Source organism: Engraulis encrasicolus, chromosome 16 (assembly GCF_034702125.1).
Source record: "Engraulis encrasicolus isolate BLACKSEA-1 chromosome 16, IST_EnEncr_1.0, whole genome shotgun sequence".
NCBI lineage: Eukaryota > Metazoa > Chordata > Actinopteri > Clupeiformes > Engraulidae > Engraulis > Engraulis encrasicolus.
The window spans coordinates 621270-641743 of record NC_085872.1 but is presented as its reverse complement, the minus strand read 5'-3'; the positions used below and the strand labels follow the sequence as shown (position 1 = coordinate 641743).

Genomic DNA, 20474 nt, shown 5'->3' with positions numbered 1-20474 from the left:
GTGCGGGCACGCAGAGTCCTAAAGCGCCTGCCAGATGGTAGCATGGTGAAGAGCCTGTGACCAGGGTGAGTGTGATCTTTAAGGATGTTTAATGCTCTGTTTGTGCAGCGTGTATGGTGGATCTCCTCAAGTGTGGGTAGTTGGCATCCAATGATTCTCTCTGCTGTTTTAATGATGCGCTGTAACATCTTCTTGTTGTCGTGTGTGCAGCTGGTGTACCAAGATGTAATGCTGTATGTAATTACAGGAATTAGGAATAGTTTATATTGCGCATTACTCAGGTGCCGTTTCCACGTAGCTGGATATTTTTATATGTGGATATTTTTTTCTCCTGCTTGTATTGGTTTTGCATTGGTTTTGGCCTTCCGTTTCCACGTAGCAGATATTTAAAAATCCAGGTGCAGGAGAAAAAAAATATCAGGAGAAAAAAATATCCTGTTTAGGGGTCTGAAACGCATTTGTTACAATGGAGGATTTTTTTATCCACATGTTGCGTTTCCACCTAGCAGGAGAAAAAATACCCTGCTAAAAAAATATCCTGCTACGTGGAAACAGCACCTCAGCAATCATCATCATTCTATGGACAAACAGAGTTGATTCGGACAGGTTAACGGTTGCAAAACTGCCCAGGAACTTTTCTAAGGTGTAGTTGACATTGCCTCTTTCAAAGATGAAATGCGGCGAAATGAAAATAACTGACTCCTGGTTGCATATTGGGAAGCTCCTACCGCTGGGGAATGCACCATAATTTGGAGTGATTTGAATGTTGGAGGTGGGGCTGATGACGTCACACATGTGAAAAAGAGCAGGTGATCAATTAAAAACCATGAACCGTTTAACTTTAACGGCACAAACCAGCAAAAACGTTGCAGAAATAATAGAGACTAGTTTGGAGTGATTTGCATGGGCTGGTGATGTCACAATGTAAAAAATGAAGGGGCTACTTAAAAAAAGCAAGTGATGGGAGCAGCAATTTTGACGGCACAAACCAGCACATTCAATTGAGACTACTTTGGAGAGATTTGGACGTGTGTGCGGGGGTGGGGTGGGGTGTGTGGTTCCTATGTGATGTCACACATTAGAAAATGTATTTTGAAATGACTCAGAAGCTTTTAGAGCACAAACGAAAACGTTTTACAGCACAAACGTATCACTGATATTTCAGCATTTTGGGTGGGAAGGGGGTTAGCTTCACGCAGGTATATTTTGCTAATCTAAAAAGGGGACTTGTCATAATTTCTACTAAGTAGAAGACTTAAAAACAAAAAAGAGCAATACAACATTAGGCTACACGGTACAAAGTGTAGGGTATATGACCCTAATTTCATGTCTTATTTATTTTATTTTGTTCTGGGATTGCTGAACAGTGGTGACAGGGGGACCACTTCCAAATGACTCTGAATATGAGCTGCATGAAGTTCGTTTCCATTGGGGAAAAGAAAATCATCGTGGGTCAGAGCACACTGTCAACTTTAAGGCGTTTCCTATGGAGGTCAGTGCAAGATCCCCGTTCTCATCCCTCATGTTTTCAAGATTCAAGTGAATTATTGTCAATCCCTACGTTTACAGGACGATTTTAATTCGGAATTAACTCACTTGAATTCTGAATAAAGCTTAATTCCACTTTGAAAACATCATGTAAACACTTAGGTTCCCGAACTTAACCGGAATTAAGTTTATTTGGAATTAAACTTAATTGTGAATCAAGTGGGTGGTTTATTCCTCTTTTAATTCCAAATAAACACGTTCCTCTGTCACGTTACCTTTTATCAAAGAACGTAGATTGGATAAGAAGTATCACTCAGTGGAAAATACATTGGCCACGGTGTTGTACGAGGGCCATGCCATACCATACATTTCTATGCTTAAAGACATGGTGCGCATGGTCAGTGGGTGTGGCGCCATGATGGATAAAATTTTGTACTAAGTAAAATCGGTCGAAAGAGGATATCTGATTGTCAGTGTTCAGCTTTTGCAAAATTAACTGCAGCTGTTGGTCATCAGTAATTGCGGGGGATAATTAAGGACAGCTGACAAACATTCACAATTTCCTATGACCTGTTCCACACTCAGAACTTGATGGTCGTGGCATTGCACTTTACCATTCCAATTTGACCGTAGAAGAAGAAATTTGTACTCCCCTAATAGCTAGGCAGAAAGGTGACCCGATACTTCAGTTTGTGATACAAGCGCCAGAATCGGTACAGATACTCCTTAGACATTACTATTTTCAAAAAGTACGCGGGCCACTTCAAATTCAAGATGGTTGCCCATTTTCCAAGATGGCCGCAATACAGACATAAATGGGCAACTGAAACAATTGTTCCAATGGTGATACAAGCACCAAACTTGGCACAGATACTCCTTAGATGTACCTCTTTTGATAAAGCATGCAGGTGACTTTTCCAAGATGATTCGTTTTCCAAGATGGCCACCATTCAGATGTGTCATAGGAAAATTAAACAATTGTTCAAATAATGATACAAGCACCAAAATGGACACAAATACTCCTTAGACTTAACTCATTTGAAAAAGCATGCATGTCATTCAAGATGGCGTCCCATTTTCCAAGATGGCAGCCAGAAAGTCCTGTAGGAATACTGCAGGAGATACTACAGTATAGTGGAATCGGTTAAGCGTTTTACTGCTACGGAACTGACAAAAGCACCAAGCTTTGCATGGTGTTTCTTTAGGGTATAGGCCTATGCTGTAATTCTAGCCTAGGAGCCCTCAGGAAAAAAAGCATTCTACGAAGTCATATACTGTACAATATGTGATGTTGTGTAATGCATTACATTGTTATTACATGACATTATACTTAGCTGACAATGTTAATATAGTCCCGAACTCAGCAGAGATGAAGCAAGGGCAGTGGTAGCCTGCTTGACCAGATTGATGAAACTACAAAAATGTACATAGTGTGACAGGGTGCACAGGGTGAGTCTGTGCTTACACGCTTGACAGCAAATGTAACATTGTGAACGAGTTAAGAAGATTCTTGGTCTGAATTAAAATGAGCATTTCCCACACTGAAACTATGGTGAGAATAGACTGCTGCTAATGCTAGCTCAGCTGCATCTGAATGGGGAAGTGTCAGTGCAAGATGATGTCCAAGGTAGCAGGTTCTCCATCCTCTTTCCATAACAGATATTTTTTTTTATTTTTATGAGAGAGGGTAAAGGACAGGACCTCTCCATATGTATGAAGAACCCATAAGATTACCTAATTCTACATTTTCACAAGAAGCATGCCTATAGGGACTGCATTTCAGAATTAAGAATGGCATTACAGATTATTCAATACAGCTCCAGGCCTTTTTATTAGAATACCATGAAAAAGTTGATTTATTTCCATAATTCCATCAATAATGTTAAACTGTCATGGATTGTAGATTCATGGCCCAGTTTTTTAACTATTCCAATCATTATTTTTTTCTTTTTATATACGTTGGCCTTCCAGCTCAAAAAACCCATGAATTGGGGAATTCGCATTATTAGAATATTGTTATAAAATCACATTTTTCTTCATCAAAATTCGGGTCACATTAAATCAGTTGAAATGTGGTACTGTCTACATAACATGCAACGGTCAATACTTGGTTAGGACATTCTCTGTCTTCATAATGGCCATGATGCGTTTAACATTGAAGTCAATGGCAAAAACAGTGCATGGGAGTTATGGAAGCCCAGATATCCTTGATGCTTTGCTGTCAGCTGTTCTTGTTTGTTGACCTGGTACCCCATAGCCTGGTTCACACCAGACGGTGTATGTGTAGCTTCGGCGCCCCCTGGCGGAGTAGAGGTTCACACACTACCGTCTGGTACACAGCCATAGAGCACGCTCCATCTCCAACCAGAAAATAAACGGAGCATTTATTTCTTAAATATAAACAGTAACTCACATTGAGGAGTCACAAGACAGATTAGAGACTATATTGACTCTTTAAAGATTAACAGGAAGGTTTTTGAAGGAATTTGTTGGTGAGGAGGCCGTGCAGAAGCAATAAATTCTCAGCCTATTTTCTGGTTGGAGACGGAGCGTGCTCTATGGCTGTGTACCAGACGGTAGTGTGTGTAGCTCTGCTCTGCCAGGGGGCACCAAAGCTACACACACACCGTCTGGTGTGAACCAGGCTAGGTACCCCACACTTCACTCTTCAATATACCCTGTAGATTTCCATGCCACGTTTTGGCGCTAACTCACCAGTTTAATTCTAAATAACCAGAAATGAAACCCCATTGAAAATGAATGGGGTTTAATTTCTGTTGAGTTAGAATTAAACTGGTGAGTTAACACCAAAACGTGGCATGGAAATCTTCGGGTATATTGAAGAGGGAAGTGTGGGGTACCAGGTCAACAAACAAGAACAGCTGACAGCAAAGCATCAAGGATATCTGGGCTTCCATAACTCCCATGCATCCATCACTGTTTTTGCCATTGACTTCAATGTTAAACGCATCATGGCCATTATGAAGACAGAGAATGTCCTAACCAAGTATTGACCATTGCATGTTATGTAGAAAGTACCAAATTTCAACTGATTTAATGTGACCCGAATTTTGATGAAGAAAAATGTGATTTTATGACAATATTCTAATAATGCGAATTCCCCAATTCATGGGTTTTTTGAGCTGGAAGGCCAACGTATATAAAAAGAAAAAAAATAATGATTGGAATAGTTAAAAAACTGGGCCATGAATCTACAATCCATGACAGTTTAACATTATTGATGGAATTATGGAAATAAATCAACTTTTTCATGGTATTCTAATAAAAAGGCCTGGAGCTGTACATGTACGTAGGCCAGATCTTCAGTTCAAATCAATTGGAAATGATTTCTAAGTAGGTGTTGAGTAAGTAGGCAGAGGTGTGTGAATTGTTTGTTTTTCCCTGAATTTGCAAACAAGTCTAGTACTTGTATTACAGTAATTGCTACTTCAAAAATGACAGCTGATGTATCGAACATGTATCGTAGGTCTTTGCCACCCTTACCCATAGGAGAAATATCTATGTATATAAAACAACAATTCTCATATGGTATATACTAAGTAAATCATTACCGGTACTCATTTTCTTGATATGCAAGGCACACAAATAGTGTGGGAGGAAGGATAGTCTACCATAGTACAGTAGCATACAGTATGGTGCCGTATAGAAAAGTACAGTACAGTACACTGCAGTGCAGTACAGTAGCATACAGTATGGTGCAGTTCAGTACAGTAGAGCAGTGGTTCTTAACCTGGGGTGCGGGCACCCCCTGGGGGTGCGCCAGAGATTTCAGGGGGTGCATGGAATTTTGTTTGTGTTGAGGTTGTGACCAAAATTCTGATTCAAACATTATAATTAGACCAAATCAACATCAAATTAAAACATATTTGGACCTAATGTAAAGTCTAAAGCAAGAATCATTGTAATTATACACTTAAATCATGTATTAGTGCATACACACGTGTAGACGTTTGGGTTGGGGGTGCGGCTTGTCTCGGGCACAGGTTAGGGGGTGCTTCAAGAAAAAAGGTTAAGAACCACTGCAGTAGAGTACAGTACAGCACAGTACAGTGGCATACGGTACAGTACAGCACAGTACAGTAGCATACAGTACGGTGCAGCACAGTACAGTAGAGTACAGTACAGCACAGTACAGTGGCATACAATACGGTGCAGTACAGTACAGTACAGCACAGTACAGTACAGTAGCATACAGTACAGTAGAGTAGAGTAGAGTACAGTGCAGTGCAGTACAGTATAGTAGCATACAGTATGGTTGAGTATAGTAACGTACAGTACAGTACAGTACACTACAGTACACTACACTACAGCACAGTAGCATACCGTAAGGTGCAGTATAGTACAGTACAGGACAGTGCAGTACAGTACAGTAGAGTACGGTATATCACATTACAGTACAGTACAGTACAGTAGAGTATAGTACAATACAGTACAGTACCGTATAGCAGAGTACACTACGCCACAGTACAGTAGAGTACAGTATAGTCTTGATGACTTGTAGGCCACTTTGACAGCTGTATCCCTCCAAAGCCAATGGGATTTCCACATGCTGTTGTTTAAAGTTTTTGAAAGACTTTTTGAATGTGTGAGAGAGGAAAGGCAGTCAGACATGTTTTAAACAAAGGACCACACCCACAAATAAAAAATAAAGACCAAGCAATAAATTAAGTGGTTGGGTAGCCAACATGTCATCTAGGTTTAAGCCCAAAGTAGAACAGAAAACAGACATGTTATCATTTTGCTCTTTTAAAAAGAAAGTATTTTTCAATATACTGTATGTATGGTGTATTGCATATTGATTATTCATAATTTCCTAAGCATAAAGGCCCCTATCACTCCACAGTACACTTAGGACTTGAGACATACACGTCTGAACACAAATCAGCATACATTTTATTTTGTAACGGCCTTATAGAGGTAGATAATCCAAGCTGTCACTGACACTTGATATGTACATGTATTATTCACTTGATTGACATGAAAATTGAATATTTCAGTTGGGCTCCTAGGCTTAAATCATTGAGGGGGTCCTAAGGAAGCGTCGTGTTAAGTTTCACAATTTTGTCAGCTCCGTAACGGTAATGCCCTTTTTGTCCTGTAACCGACTCCACTAATAGCCTATGTATGGTGGCCACCTTGGAAAATGGACAGCCATCTTGGATTTCAAGTGGCCTGCATGCCTTTTCAAAAGAATTGTGTCTAAGGAGTATCTATGACAATTTCAGTGCTTGTATCATCATTTGAACAGTTGTTTCAGTTGCTAATTCATATCTGTATGGCGGCCATCTTGGAAAATGGGTAGCTATCTTGAACTTGAACTTGAACTATCTTGAATTTGAAGTGGCCTGCATACTTTTTGAAAATAGTAATGTCTAAGGAGTATCTGTACCGATTCTGGAGCTTGTATCACAAACTGAAGTATCGGGTCTTGAAAAGGCTCTAAGCCTCCAAGCTATCACCATCATTCCGTACTACACTGTGATGACAACTATGGTCGCTCTTCTCTCAAGTCTCTTTGCTTTTATTCCGCTTTAACAACAATTCCAGTCATTCCACACATTCTCGTTGGGCGTGCCATGATCAGACACATCTGGCAACACTGCATGACGCCTTGTCATGTAAACGAAGGGAATGTCAAAAAAGCCAACAGAACTGTGTGGAGCACAACACTTAGTAGTAGATTGCCATCTAAAGTGCAAAAAAGATAAAAGTGTTTGATCCCCCCCGCCCCCCATTCAAATAAATAAGCTCCCCAACCCCAAGATAAAATAATAATAATAATAATCTGGTGTAAACATTAGGCAGTCCTGTGTATTCAATGGTCTTATGGCCTGAGGGTCTTTTGGTCTGGGTCTGGGACGTACCTTCTATCTGAGGGCAGCATGTGATAGGCTATCATGAACGGGACCAAAGATGGAAACGCATGGTCATAGTTAGACCTATGAAAAACCTAACCTGACTCTGTATTTCGCCAAACTCCGGCGAGGGTGTTCCGATTTCCTCACACAACCATCGAAATACTGTGAAAGTCAAGTCATTTCTGAATGAATGAGCCAATCATGGTCGCCAGATGGAATTTTGCATGGGCGGTATTATGGCTCTTCTTCCACCTGCCGCTCTAAGCTGCATCATGGGTTCAGTTCATTGTAAATGAAGATTGTAAATGTTTATCCAGCCACATACAAGAATAGCCTATTTGATTAGGAGCCTTGTTCTAATATGCTTCAGTTTGTGGGGGGTACCCAGATAGTATAGTGAAGACAAAGGCGAAGTCAGATCTCAAATTTCTATGGCTGATCTTTCTTTTTTTGCCTTGACCAGGCAATATCCTGATTGACTGCGTGCACAAAAAATGGCTAAATGATAGGAAATATTGCCAAAAGTATTCGCTCACCTGCTTTGACTCAAATTATGGACTTAAGTGCCATCTCATGTCTAAGCCATAGGGTTATGATATCAGTCAGCCATTACAACTTCAACCCCTCTGGGAAGGCTTCTTCCAAAAGCACATTGGTGAGGTCATACACTGATATTGCTCAGAAGGCCTGGCTCTGTCACTGATCTATTCATTCCAAAGGTGTTCTATTCGGTTCAGGACCCCGTTTCTCAAAAGTACTGTATTGTTGCTAACCACTTCGCAACTTACTACAGTAGGTTTCCAATGGGAAATTGCATTGCAACCAAGTAAATAACTTAGCCATGATGTTGTCGAGAAACGCACCCCTGGTTAGGACTCTGTACAGGCCAGTCGAGTTCATCCGTACCAGACTCTGTCGTCCATGTCTTTATGTACCTTGCTTTGTGCACTGGTGCAGAGACATGTTGGGCAAGGAAAGTAGCCCGCTCCAAACCTTTCCCACAAGGATGGGGACATGGATTTGTTCGAAATGTTTAGGTATTCTGAAGCATTCAAAGTTCACTGGACCTATGGGCCCATGCCCAACTCATGAAAAACAACCCTAAACCACAATCCCTCATCCACTAAAGCTGGGCTTACACTGTGCGACTTTTGCCCCGATTTGGGAGTCGGGCCGATTTCTTGCTCAATCGCAGGTCAATCGTGAGTCTCGCATCGTGCAGTGTACATGGGGTAACGACAAGCGATTTCGCCTCACGATTGTGCAATCGCGGGGTCGCAAGAAAATCAAAACTGTTTGAAATCCTGGTCGTGGCTCGTGCCTAAATCGCACAGTTAAAGCAGTGCTACGACCCGATTTGACACTTCACATGCACAAATTAATAGGGCAGTGCGATTTGCTGTTGAGCGCAAACTCATCTCCACCTCAGGTGCGCATGTTCCCTCCTCTGCAGACCGGGGAAACCTGCCTGTCGCGTCACGCAGTGGAACCATTTGGCTCGCATTCGACTGTCGGCTCGTATAGTGTGAGGACGTGAGTCGTGAGATGTGAACTTTTAAATAGTGAAATGTCATCGTGCAGTGTGAGCAGGAGCTTAATACCCAAGAGCGAAAATATCGCACAGTGTATGCCCGGCTTTAATTTCCCATTTGGTACAACGCAGTCCAAAATGTCCAATTTTAATGGCAACCTTCAAACCCAGACATGTCTAGCAGATTTCTAGATGGAGAGGTGTGATTCATTACTCCACTGCTCCATTAGTGGCGTGCTTTAAACCACTGCATCTGATGCTTTGCATAGCATTTGGTAATAAGTGCATTCGATTTCGCATCAACGCATGCATGCGCATGAAGACAGCAATGCACCCTGGATCAAAATGCTGCATGACGGTTAGATTTCCTGTCAAACTTCGAAATTTCGTCGACATTGCGTTGACGAGGTGACATGTCACATGGTGTCAAATTATCGCGGGATGAATGCGACTGCAGTCAGATCTTGCAACCTCTGCAGTTGCTTATCCCCTTCAACGCTCGTCGGCGGACTGCCTCCGAGGTCACGCACCCATGAACTGGTTGGTCAACAACTCACTCACGTGTGTATATGGGTCTTGTCTCACACCTCTACACAAGTTTGCGCAGGTCCCCACTTCAGCTCCTCCTCATTGCCTGTCCCCCCACTCCTCACACGTGGTGTGTTAGTAGAGCAAACTGGTGCGAGCTCATCGTCTCGTTCATATTTGTGGCCGACTTTAGATGCGCTGTATTTAATAACACCCACATCGTGACAACAAGTTCTCGCTCACGTGCCTTTTGCAACGTCGACGCTCGCAACAAAGTCGTATGCGCTTAGTGTATGGCTTGGATGCAGCTACTCGGCCATGGCAACCCATTCCATGAAGCTCTCTGCATACTCTTCTTGAGATGATCTGAATCACATGAAGGTCGGAGCTCTGTGGCAATTGACTGTACAGAAAGTCGACCACCTCTTTGCATTAAGCGCTTCAGCATCCTCCGATCCGTCTCTGTCAGTTCACGCAGCCTTCCCCTGTGTTGCTGTTGTTCCCAAACGTTTCCATTTTCTTATAATATAGCTAACAGTTGAATTTAAGAGCGAGGACATTTCATGACTGCATTTGTTGCACAGGAGCCCTATCTCACGCCTTTCGTAAAGTCTTCACGAAAAAAATAGATTAATTTTCGTGGTTCATTCACGTTATTGCCCGTTTTTCGTGGTAGGGCAACGAAACGCTGCCTATTCACTTGAATTGCCCCACTGCTGCTATGGTTATCCAAGCGTCTGCAGGGGCGGGGAGGGGGTGCTGACAGAACACTGCTGATACACTCTGGACTCACTAATTCGACGCCCTTTCGGTACTTACGCCTTATGTCCCCTAAACCTAACCCTAACTCTAACCTTAAAGTCCCTGTAAGTAATTTACACTCATTTACACTCCCATCTATCGGATGCGTTGGTGCACTGCAAGCAGCAGTTCTACGGTAGCCGAACGCCAACATACTGGGCGGGCACGTCATTGGACTCGATTCGACTGGAGAGATGCTTCAGCCAAAACATCCAGCAGCTTTTCCCTTGGTTGATGAGGTTAGTGTGGTTAAATTACAGTAGACCATGCTGTCATTTTCCATTTCAGTTCGAAATGTCATACATTGTAAAATCTAATAAAGTTTCTACTGTTTGGTATTCTGGTAGCATTCCGGAGATTGGTTATGAGCTAGCCATGTTGACATTGCGCTTAGCGTATGGCTAGATCCAGATATCTCAAATCAAGCTAACCTAGTGAACGAGCGAAGGCAAAATATCTTACAGCACCGTAGAATTTTGGAGCTGCAATATTTTCCCTTTGTCTTTAGACACTGTCATCAACACATTTTGAGGCAGAGGGAGGAGGAGATGGAGGGTTGGTCGGCTCTAAGACACAAAGGTTCGTATAGCCTACAAAATAATGTATGATTAACGCCAATTATAAGAAATCCCAAAGCACCCCAAATATTTTTGGCTCCACACGCTTTCGCCCAGGCCAGCTCCTGGTCTCCCTCCCCCCGTGCTATCATAGTTTGACCATTTTTCTGGCTGAAACTGATTTCCCAGAAACTCCCCTCTTAGTTTTATTTTATGAATTATAGGCTACCTGGGCAGCCTATCTACTTTGATAAGGTCGGTCACTATTACTACGCTTGATGGTTCTGCTTACGAAAATATAGCCTAACTCGTATAGAATCGCACAATGTGATGACCGGCATCAGTGATGCTCAAAGCTGTTTATTCCAACATGCTACAACATAACTCCATATCAGTGTACATGATTGAAAATGACACTGAAAGAAAGACACGACTAAATGCAGAGTTGATATTGATCAACAAGAAACACAGCAGAGTATGAAATCACACCTACAAAAAAAGGACAATTTCCCACAACTACTAACTCAGTTTTTATGATGGGAAAGATGGATGAAAAGCTTTGCTCGTTTGGCCAGTAGGCCAGCGCCTAATATGGGACATATAGCCTACTGTTTCAAGTGACACAGTTGACTAGAAAACAGCATGACTAACTAAGGTCATAATATGCTCTATGCATCTATGATGACCTATAATGCTAACAGCCTACCTTTTGATGCAGCAAGTGCAATTGCTTCTATTATCTCAAATAACCCATGTTTGTTAACCGACTCAATGTTGTCCTTCACAATCTATTTTACAACAATGGTTTATGCAATATGAATCAACATGAAATTCCTGTTATTTCTGCAGGTAGTACTGCAGGAGATGACATTGGAGGATTTCCACTGTTTTACATCAGAGATCATACAGTGTCAACCAGGCCTGGTCTTCAACGTCTTGCTGCAGTGGCGGAACAGGCATGATGCCCCACATCCTGCTGGAACGCCAGGGTGCCTTGGTGCAGCTGTGCGAACTGCCTGTGACATGGCAACCGACCGGGAGAGGCTGTGCTGTGAACAGGACCCTCAGTATTGCACAAGTACACTTACAGTTTTGCCTGGATAAGACATACCGGAGAGTGCACAGGCAGTAACGGGGTGTGTGTGTGACATGGTCAGGTGACATTAGAGAGCCAGGGGACGACAACCGAAAATACCAGTATGTTGCCCACTGCCACTTTATCTTTTGGCAGTAAGGGTCCTTGGGGTTCAGGAGGGTCATTCCTAGCCGTAGTGTCTCAGGGGGATCATACCAACTATTACATGTATTTAATTTAATTTGGACTTGTAAATAGATTATAAGATTCAAATAATTGGCAAAGACTTTTTCATTTAAAATATGGATTAGCCTACTTGTACTGTCAACATTCACACTTTTTTTTTACAGTTTGTACATTACATTATATTTCTTCAGTGCAATTGCTTATGTTTTAGTAATAAAAAAAGGAAGATAACCCTTTGTCAGTGCTGTGTTTATATACAAAATATACATGCATACATACATAAAGAAGCCAAGAAAAGAAAGATTCTCACAACCATAGCGCAACAACAATGTAAAGGTAAAAATCTAAGTTATCATCTTTGCCACTTCACATGAGGATGGAAGTGGTCATGTGGTACATCAATCATTTCTCGTCATCAGCAGCTGCTTGGAAAGCCGAATCTGTGGAACGAAAGCACAATAGAGATGTATGAACAAAATGTTATGGTAGATGATAGCGTGCAAAGATGAGTATGTCAATATAAGCAACAGTATCGCACACCAAAACCTCGGCTGACTTGCGTCCACACAAGCTCTTACATTGTTGGTGGAAGGACTGGGGCACAACATCAAGTCTTCGGGGGTCGTCATGTTGAAGCATCCTGGTCCTGGCCATTTCCACCCCACTGCTGAGTCTTTGCTCGACAACTCCCCTGAAGATTTGGGATGTGGTTTAGATATGGTTTAGTTTGAGGTAATTAGTTACTTTCAAATATGACAAGTGGCCAATGAATGTCAATTTACTTATAAAACGTTGATGTGCAGGTACTTAGGTATATGTGCTGCATTTGATTCATGCCTAATTGCCTGTTGACCATTTGTTTGGAAACAGTCAATATAGGCTGATTGCAACCGTATCTCACGCCTTTCGTAAAGTCTTCACGAAAAAAATAGATTAATTTTCGTGGTGCATTCACGTTATTGCCCGTTTTTCGTGATAGGGCAACGAAACGCTGCCTATTCACTTGAATTGCCCGACTGTTGCCTAGCGACCCACTAGTTTGATGCCCTTTAGGTAGCCTACCGTCACATGGTAATCAAACATTTCAAACAAGCAATTTAGGGTTAGGTTTAGGGTCAAGGTTAGGGTTAAGGTTAGGGTTAGGCTTAGGTGTAGGGTTAGGTTTAGGTTTAGGGGACATAAGGCGTAAGTACCGAAAGGGCGTCGAATTAGTGAGTCCCGAGCGTATCAGCAGTGTTCTGTCAGCACCCCCTCCCCGCCCCTGCAGACGCTTGGATAACCATAGCAGCAGTGCGGCAATTCAAGTGAATAGGCAGCGTTTCGTTGCCCTACCACGAAAAACGGGCAATAACGTGAATGCACCACGAAAATTAATCTATTTTTTTCGTGAAGACTTTACGAAAGGAAAGGCGTGAGATAGGGCTCCTGATTGGGACCACCGCACCAGCGCGTACATTATCCACATCAATTTGTAAAAAAATATCACATCAGCATCAAACATCATTTCACAGTAAATGGCATAATAGATATAAAGCAGTTCAAGTACAACTTACATTTGTTGGCCCTCTGATGTTGTGAGCGTCGGCCTGTCACGATGAAAGTTGTAGTCAAGAGCTGCCAGCAAAACTCATGCTTCCTAAACCGGTGGGCTGAAGGAGTGGCGCTTAGCATACATGAGTATGTCATTCTGAAAAGACTCCAACTGCGATGTTGATCTAGATAAGCAGAAACACATATATCCACAGGTGTCAAAACTAGAAGTAAAAAAAAGAAAAAGCACAGGTAACTTTGCTGAGTATGTTTAGGTATCTCTTTAGGTATAGTGGGATAAAATGTAACACAGCTATGAAATATAATGTGCTAGTATTGTAGGCCTACTTGCAACATGAATTTGTTTTATACGTTTGAAACCTCTGCATGTACAGTGCCCTCCATTATTATTGGCACCCCTGGTTGAGATGTGTTTTTTAGCTTCCAATTATTATTAAACATACATACAATTATTAAACATACACATGCACACACACACACACACACACACACACACACACACACACACACACACACACACACACACACACACACACACACACACACACACACACACACACACACACACACACACACACACAAGCACACTGCACTTTCTGCACTAAACCCAAACATACACACACTGACACACAACTCATACTCACACACATACACACACACACACACACACACATACACAGGTACACACACACAGACGCACACCGCACTTTCTACCTGCACTAAACACACACACACACACACACACACACACACACACACACACACACGCACACACGCACACAAAACACATACAAACACACACACACACATACTGCTGCTGGTGTATTTTATTTCTTCAAATGCTACTATTACTATGTCAGAACGCTATAAAGGACTTTTAGAAAAAAGAACAACAAAATACCTCCTCTTAATGTATGTTCTCTACAAGTCTTCTGTTGTCCAGTCTTGCACTTTAAATGTCTGTATGAGCAATGTCTACGTCCATACTGTCTATGTCCATGTATGAGTACTGTCTATGTCTATACTGTCTATGTCCTTACCTAGATTAGTCTATGTCTGCATGGGAGAGCAAGAAACGCAATTTCAAATTCTTTGTATGACCAGTGCATGTAAAGAAATTGACAATAAACTTGACTTGACTTGACTTGACTTGAAANATTATTATTTTTCTCTAAATAATATGGGACCTTAATGGAAAAAAAGAGAAAAATCCAACCTTCAATACAAGTGCATTTATTCAGTGGGGAAAAAAATCCCACATAAAGAAATAATTATTTGACATCAAATAATGTGTGTCACAATTATTAGCACCCCTGTTGTTAATATTTTGTACAACCCCCTTTTGCCAACAAAACAGCACCTAATCTTCTCCTATAATGTTTCACAAGATGGGAAAAGACAGAAAGAGGGATCTTCAGCCATTCCTCTTTGCAGAATCTCTCTAAATCATCCAGAGACCTGGGTCCTCTCCTCTGTACTCTCCTCTTCAGCTCACCCCACAGGTTCTCAATGGGGTTGAGGTCTGGGGACTGAGATGGCCATGGGAGGAGCTTGATTTTGTGTCTGGTTAACCATTTCTGTGTAGATTTTGGCCATATGTTTAGGGCCATTGTCTTGCTGAAAGACCCAGTGACGACCCATCTTCAGCTTTTGGCAGAGGGCAACAGATTTTGATTTAAAATGTCCTGGTATTTCAAAGCATTCATGATGCCATGCACCCTAACAAGCTTCCCAGGGTCTTTGGAAGCGAAACAGCCCCACAGCATCACTGACCCACCCCCATACTTCACAGTGGGTATGAGGTGCTTTTCAGCATGCGCATCTTTCGTGGCACGCCAGACCCACTTAGAGTGTTTGTTGCCAAAAAGCTCAATCTTGGTCTCATCTGACCAAAGCACACGGTCCCAGTTGAAGCCCCAATACCGCTGGGCGAACTCCAGACGTTTGCGTTTATGATTGTGGGTGAGGAAAGGTTTTCTCCGTGCATGCCTCCCAAACAGCTTGTTGGCGTGTAGACAGCGCCTGATGGTTGATTTGGAGACTTTGTGACCCCAGGATGCTACCATTTGTTGTAATTCTGTAACAGTGAGCTTTGGAGATATTTTGATTTCTCTTACCATCCTCCTCACTGTGCGTGGTGGCAAAATAAACTTGGGTCCTCGTCCAGGCTTGTTTACCACTGTTCCAGTTGTTTTTGAAACTTCTTAATTATTCCTCTCACAGTAGATATGGGCAGCTGCAGTTGAGTGGCAATCTTCTTGTAGCCTCTGCCTGACCTGTGAAGGTCGACGCACATCTGCCTCACTTGTATGCTGTGTTCCTTTGTCTTTCCCATGTTTAAGAGTGGATAAGAGAAATGGCCTCGGTGTCACGTCATAGTTATACCCCAGGGAAACAGGAAGTGATGAATTACTATTTAATGTTCCTACATACTCTGGTAAACTTTGTAAACTACTGTAGAAATGACAGAAATGCTTCAATTATATTTATTTCCTGGGAATTGTTAAGGGTGCCAATAATTGTGGAACAGGTGATTTAATGAAAAATAATTATTTTTTAGTCAGGGATTTTTTTTATTTTCCTACAATTCATTTGCGTTGAAGGCTACATTTTCCTAAAATTTTCAGTGTGACAGTATTCTTCTGCAATAAACACTGAATTTATTTTAAGGCTTTTAACACATCTCAACCAGGGGTGCCAATAATTATGGAGGGCACTGTATCTTACAGTGGTTTGAATTAGTATTTACTGTATATTCAATAAAACCATGTAAAACAAGTACCTGAAGCCCGAAAACGGGTTGAGTCTCTTCCTGGTCTTCCTCAGCAGGCAGGTAATGCACCATCTCGCCAACACCAACAACAGCAAATCCTTCGATGGTCTGTGGATCAGCAATGCCCCACCCATACTGTAGAAAAAGATGTGTAAGTGCCGAACAATAAACGGTGGGGCAGCTATATGTGCAGACTGATGCTTTGCAAGGCCAATCTACAGTATTGTAGCACAGTCCACAACCATTTCAAAGAAAGTAAAGGGCAAGGAACTTTCCAAATGTGCTTCATGTTGTTTAGAATTGATCTACTCAATTTTCAGTCAGCAAAAATACATAAAAAGGCTAAAAGACAAGGCAGAACCAACTAAATTTCACCCCCCAAAAATGTGTACCCATCCCAGACAGACCTATCACAGCAGCTAGTACTATACACATAAGAAGGGTTTTAGTCCACATACACAGCTGAAGTCACATTGAACTAAGAACTTTGGTCTGTCTGACCAAAACCCCAGCTGTAGCAGTGATATACGTTTAGACTTTGAAATCGCCATCGTATTTTCATCACGTATTTCATTAGTTCTAAACCCTTTTCATTCGGGGGGACATGTAATCGCGAAAACTACCTCCCTGAAAATTTACCGAATGGCACCAGCAATGATAAACAAATGCTTTTCAGTTAGCAGAACATTATGTATGGCTTAACACCTGCATTTGCCACGTTATATGGGCTCCGTTATATAACCTTCAAATTAGTTTGGTATGTTTCATTATATTGGCTTATTTGACAGGCCCCTGGCTATACAGGAAGACCAAACTAAAAACTACATAGCTGTGTTAGCTATACAGCTTTGACTGGACAGGGAGCTATCAGGGACAGGGAGCTATCAATCAAACATTAAAAAACAACAAACATCAAACACATGGGGAATACTGATTTCAACTTTCAAAACAAAACAAAAATGCTAAACTAAGCTTTTGGAATTAACCTACCTGTCGAGAAGAAAATAGGCAACTTCAGCATCTTGTTGAAACACCTTCTCACTCATGTTGTCACCTATGTTGACCTTCGTCTTCGCGATTAGCCGAAATCCTTTTCTGTCCGGTTCTCTTCTGCGCTTCCTTGGTGATGGGCGAAACTGTTCATCAGATAGCCGACTATTTTTTATGGTCCATCTCCATAACGTCGATTAACAACTAGCAATTTTGCTAAGTCGCTCTATCGTGTGAGAGATGCTGCTTACTCTCGTTCCTCTGGTTGTGGCCATAATGGGAGGCTGCAACCAGCGCATTACCGCCACCTCTGGGCTGGAGTGTGCGTGGAACTTGTGGGCCTCCGACTTTCTCGTCGAAACGCAAACGAAAAGGGTGAAATGGATGACATGTTCTTCTAGACATCCGGTAGTTAAGATGGCGGAGCGACCAATGGAGCAGTGTTACACTGTTGAGTACATTCACTTGCTGAATATGAGGAATATACGAACACTTCACTTTTGTGATAGAGGTAATTAATAACGGATGATGTAATACTTATGAATGATAAGAATCAAATTTGTCAATAGACAACTTTTAATATTACATAATATGGCTTTAACCCTAACCTTGACCCTAAACCTAACCCTAAATTGCTTGTTTGAAATGTTTGATTACCATGTGACGGTAGGCTACCGAAAGGGCATCAAACTAGTGGGTCGCTAGGCAACAGTTGGGCAATTCAAGTGAATAGGCAGCGTTTCGTTGCCCTACCACGAAAAACGGGCAATAACGTGAATGCACCACGAAAATTAATCTATTTTTTTCGTGAATACTTCACGAAATGAGTGAGATACGGTTGTGCACAGATGGCTTCCAATGACAGTTCTGCACTGGAGTTCACTGAGCTCCTGCTCCTCTCCACCAAATGTTTATCAGTTCAGTAGTTCCAGTAATTGACCCCACCCCCCAACACCAGGACAAGATTGTAGACAATTAAACAGCTTGCCAACTTCCCAAAACAAAACATAAAAGTGAAAAAACAATACACAAAGAACATTGTCAATAAAACCACAGCTACAATTATTACAAGACCACAGCCGCGATGCTGGAGCAATTTGTTACAGAAAGCAAGACATATTGAGTTCCTCATGTATGCCCCGAGGCTGCACTGAATTTAGAGTATAAATTCAAAATGCCTTTCTACGAAGCCTCGGTCTAATTGTCGGCAATCTTGTCCTGGTGTTGGGGGGTGGGGTCAATTACCTGCAATGAGATGAGACCAATTTAGAGGACCAGGCTAGGAAATAACCACAATATACGCAAACCATAATTACGGGCATAATTAGGCCTGTAATAGGTGTAGTCAGTGTATTCCTTATTAGTCAGAGACATGACACGTACTGTATCAAGTAGCCTATCTGCTGTATTATGGACAACCCAGAATGATAACCAAGGAGATTTCAGTGCTGATACTACAGGAATGCATACCACATAGATAGAATACACAATCAGAGAAGATCAGCTGCCCCCTGCCTCCATATACAACTCCCACAGCCTAATTAGAGCCATGCATGTCATTTAAGACTTGCAGCCTGGCAACAATCTGCTCAAACTGCTGCCCTCTGGCAGGCGCTACAGGTCAATACTAGTGATGGGCCAATGAAGCTTTGTTGAAGCTCTGAACCATTTAGGCACATTCCTTCAAAAATTGGGTTAGTACTCGAAGCTTCAGTAACAGGGCCCTCTCCTGGTGAAAAGCCATGTTTGCAATTAACACTAGAACTACCACGGAGGGGTCAATTGACCTTTTTACCTAAAAGCCCCACAAGAGGGTCATTTGACCCTTTGGACCCCCTGCGGACACTCCTTTTGTTGTGGAAATGTGGCTGTTAGCAGCTCACAGCTGTCACTTGAGACACAGAGTGTGTGTGTGTGTGTGTGTGTGTGTGTGTGTGTGTGTGTGTGTGTGTGTGTGTGTGTGTGTGTGTGTGCATGTGTGGATCATTTCCAATGCCTGTTGAGTGCTGTATCTCTGCATCTTCGTTCCTTGGAGAGAAGCTTCTTTCACCACAAAATTCTTGAGGGAAATGAAGCAGTAGTCCACATGCACTGGTATTTATCCATCTAACAATTGCCAGGTTGCATTCACATGAGTCGTTATGGTCACATGGCATGGGAGATTCACACGTTACAGTTTTTTCTCTATTGGTTTGGCTAATTTCTCGAAACTGAGATGACATTCTCAAAATAACACGGACAAATCCCCAAACCAACTTGCAATTTCCCAAAACAGAATGGCATTTTTCATTGCTTTCATCAGATATCAAATGCTTTGTACATGTCTCAAATGTTTAGTACATCTCTGCAGATGGATATGTACAAATAACCTTCAGTTGACACATTCAGCATACATTCAGCACATTTTCCAAATAAATTGACCTTGCTTATCTAAACGAATTAGACAATTCTCAGTCTAATGGTTGCCCTCTCCAAAACACGTCAGCATTATTTCATTGTGTAAGTCATAATATGCAAAGTGGTCTACGCAATTCCCAAAACAGTCAAGGACATCATATTTTAAGAATTTCATTACATAGTAAATTCATGACAGTGTTCAACAGGTCAGATGGTATTGTAACTTTACTAGTTAGTAGAAAATAATTTTACAACCGTGTATACTACAGTTTCCTCTGTTATTTGGCTAATTTCATGACATTTTTTTCAAACGACATTCTGTTTTGAACAATTGCTAGTTGCTTTGGCATTTGTCCATGTTATTTTGAGAATGTTATCTCTGTTTTGAGAAATGAGCCAAAACCATGAGAAACCTGTGATATATGGGCATTACTTTCTGTATATGAATTTACAGTAAAGAAAGTTACTGATAAATGTCCTTGGTAAATTATCTGTGTTGTCAAACTTCAATGGTTTCACTCACTTTTTAATTTTTATACATAGTGAAAATCTGTTAGCTAAACGTAGATAAAACACCTAACCATTTTGACTGGCAGTGCTTACACAATGGCAAAGGGACAATGTATTTTGGGGGGTACTGATGATATATTGTGGGAAGAAATTTAGTTTTGACACATGGGTAAACTGTTTTTGGGGTGATATGAGCGAGTGATGAGGA

General features: G+C 41.7%; 1 protein-coding gene and 1 long non-coding RNA gene across 2 annotated transcripts in view; one reads left to right on the top strand and one right to left on the bottom strand.

Moving 5' to 3' along the window:
* The window catches only part of ca8 (carbonic anhydrase VIII), a 48234-nt gene that overhangs the window by 10644 nt on the left and 17116 nt on the right, over window positions 1-20474 (top strand). Inside the window, exon 3 of the mRNA XM_063220088.1 lies at window positions 1368-1492. Coding sequence (XP_063076158.1) covers window positions 1368-1492 — 125 coding nt within the window. The remainder of the gene's footprint in view (window positions 1-1367; window positions 1493-20474) is intronic.
* Window positions 12372-16460, bottom strand: LOC134466191 (uncharacterized). The gene is made up of 4 exons (XR_010038233.1): window positions 16379-16460; window positions 13599-13760; window positions 12624-12736; window positions 12372-12485 (listed from the first exon to the last, which is right to left on the bottom strand). It is a non-coding gene; the product is annotated as an uncharacterized LOC134466191 (long non-coding RNA).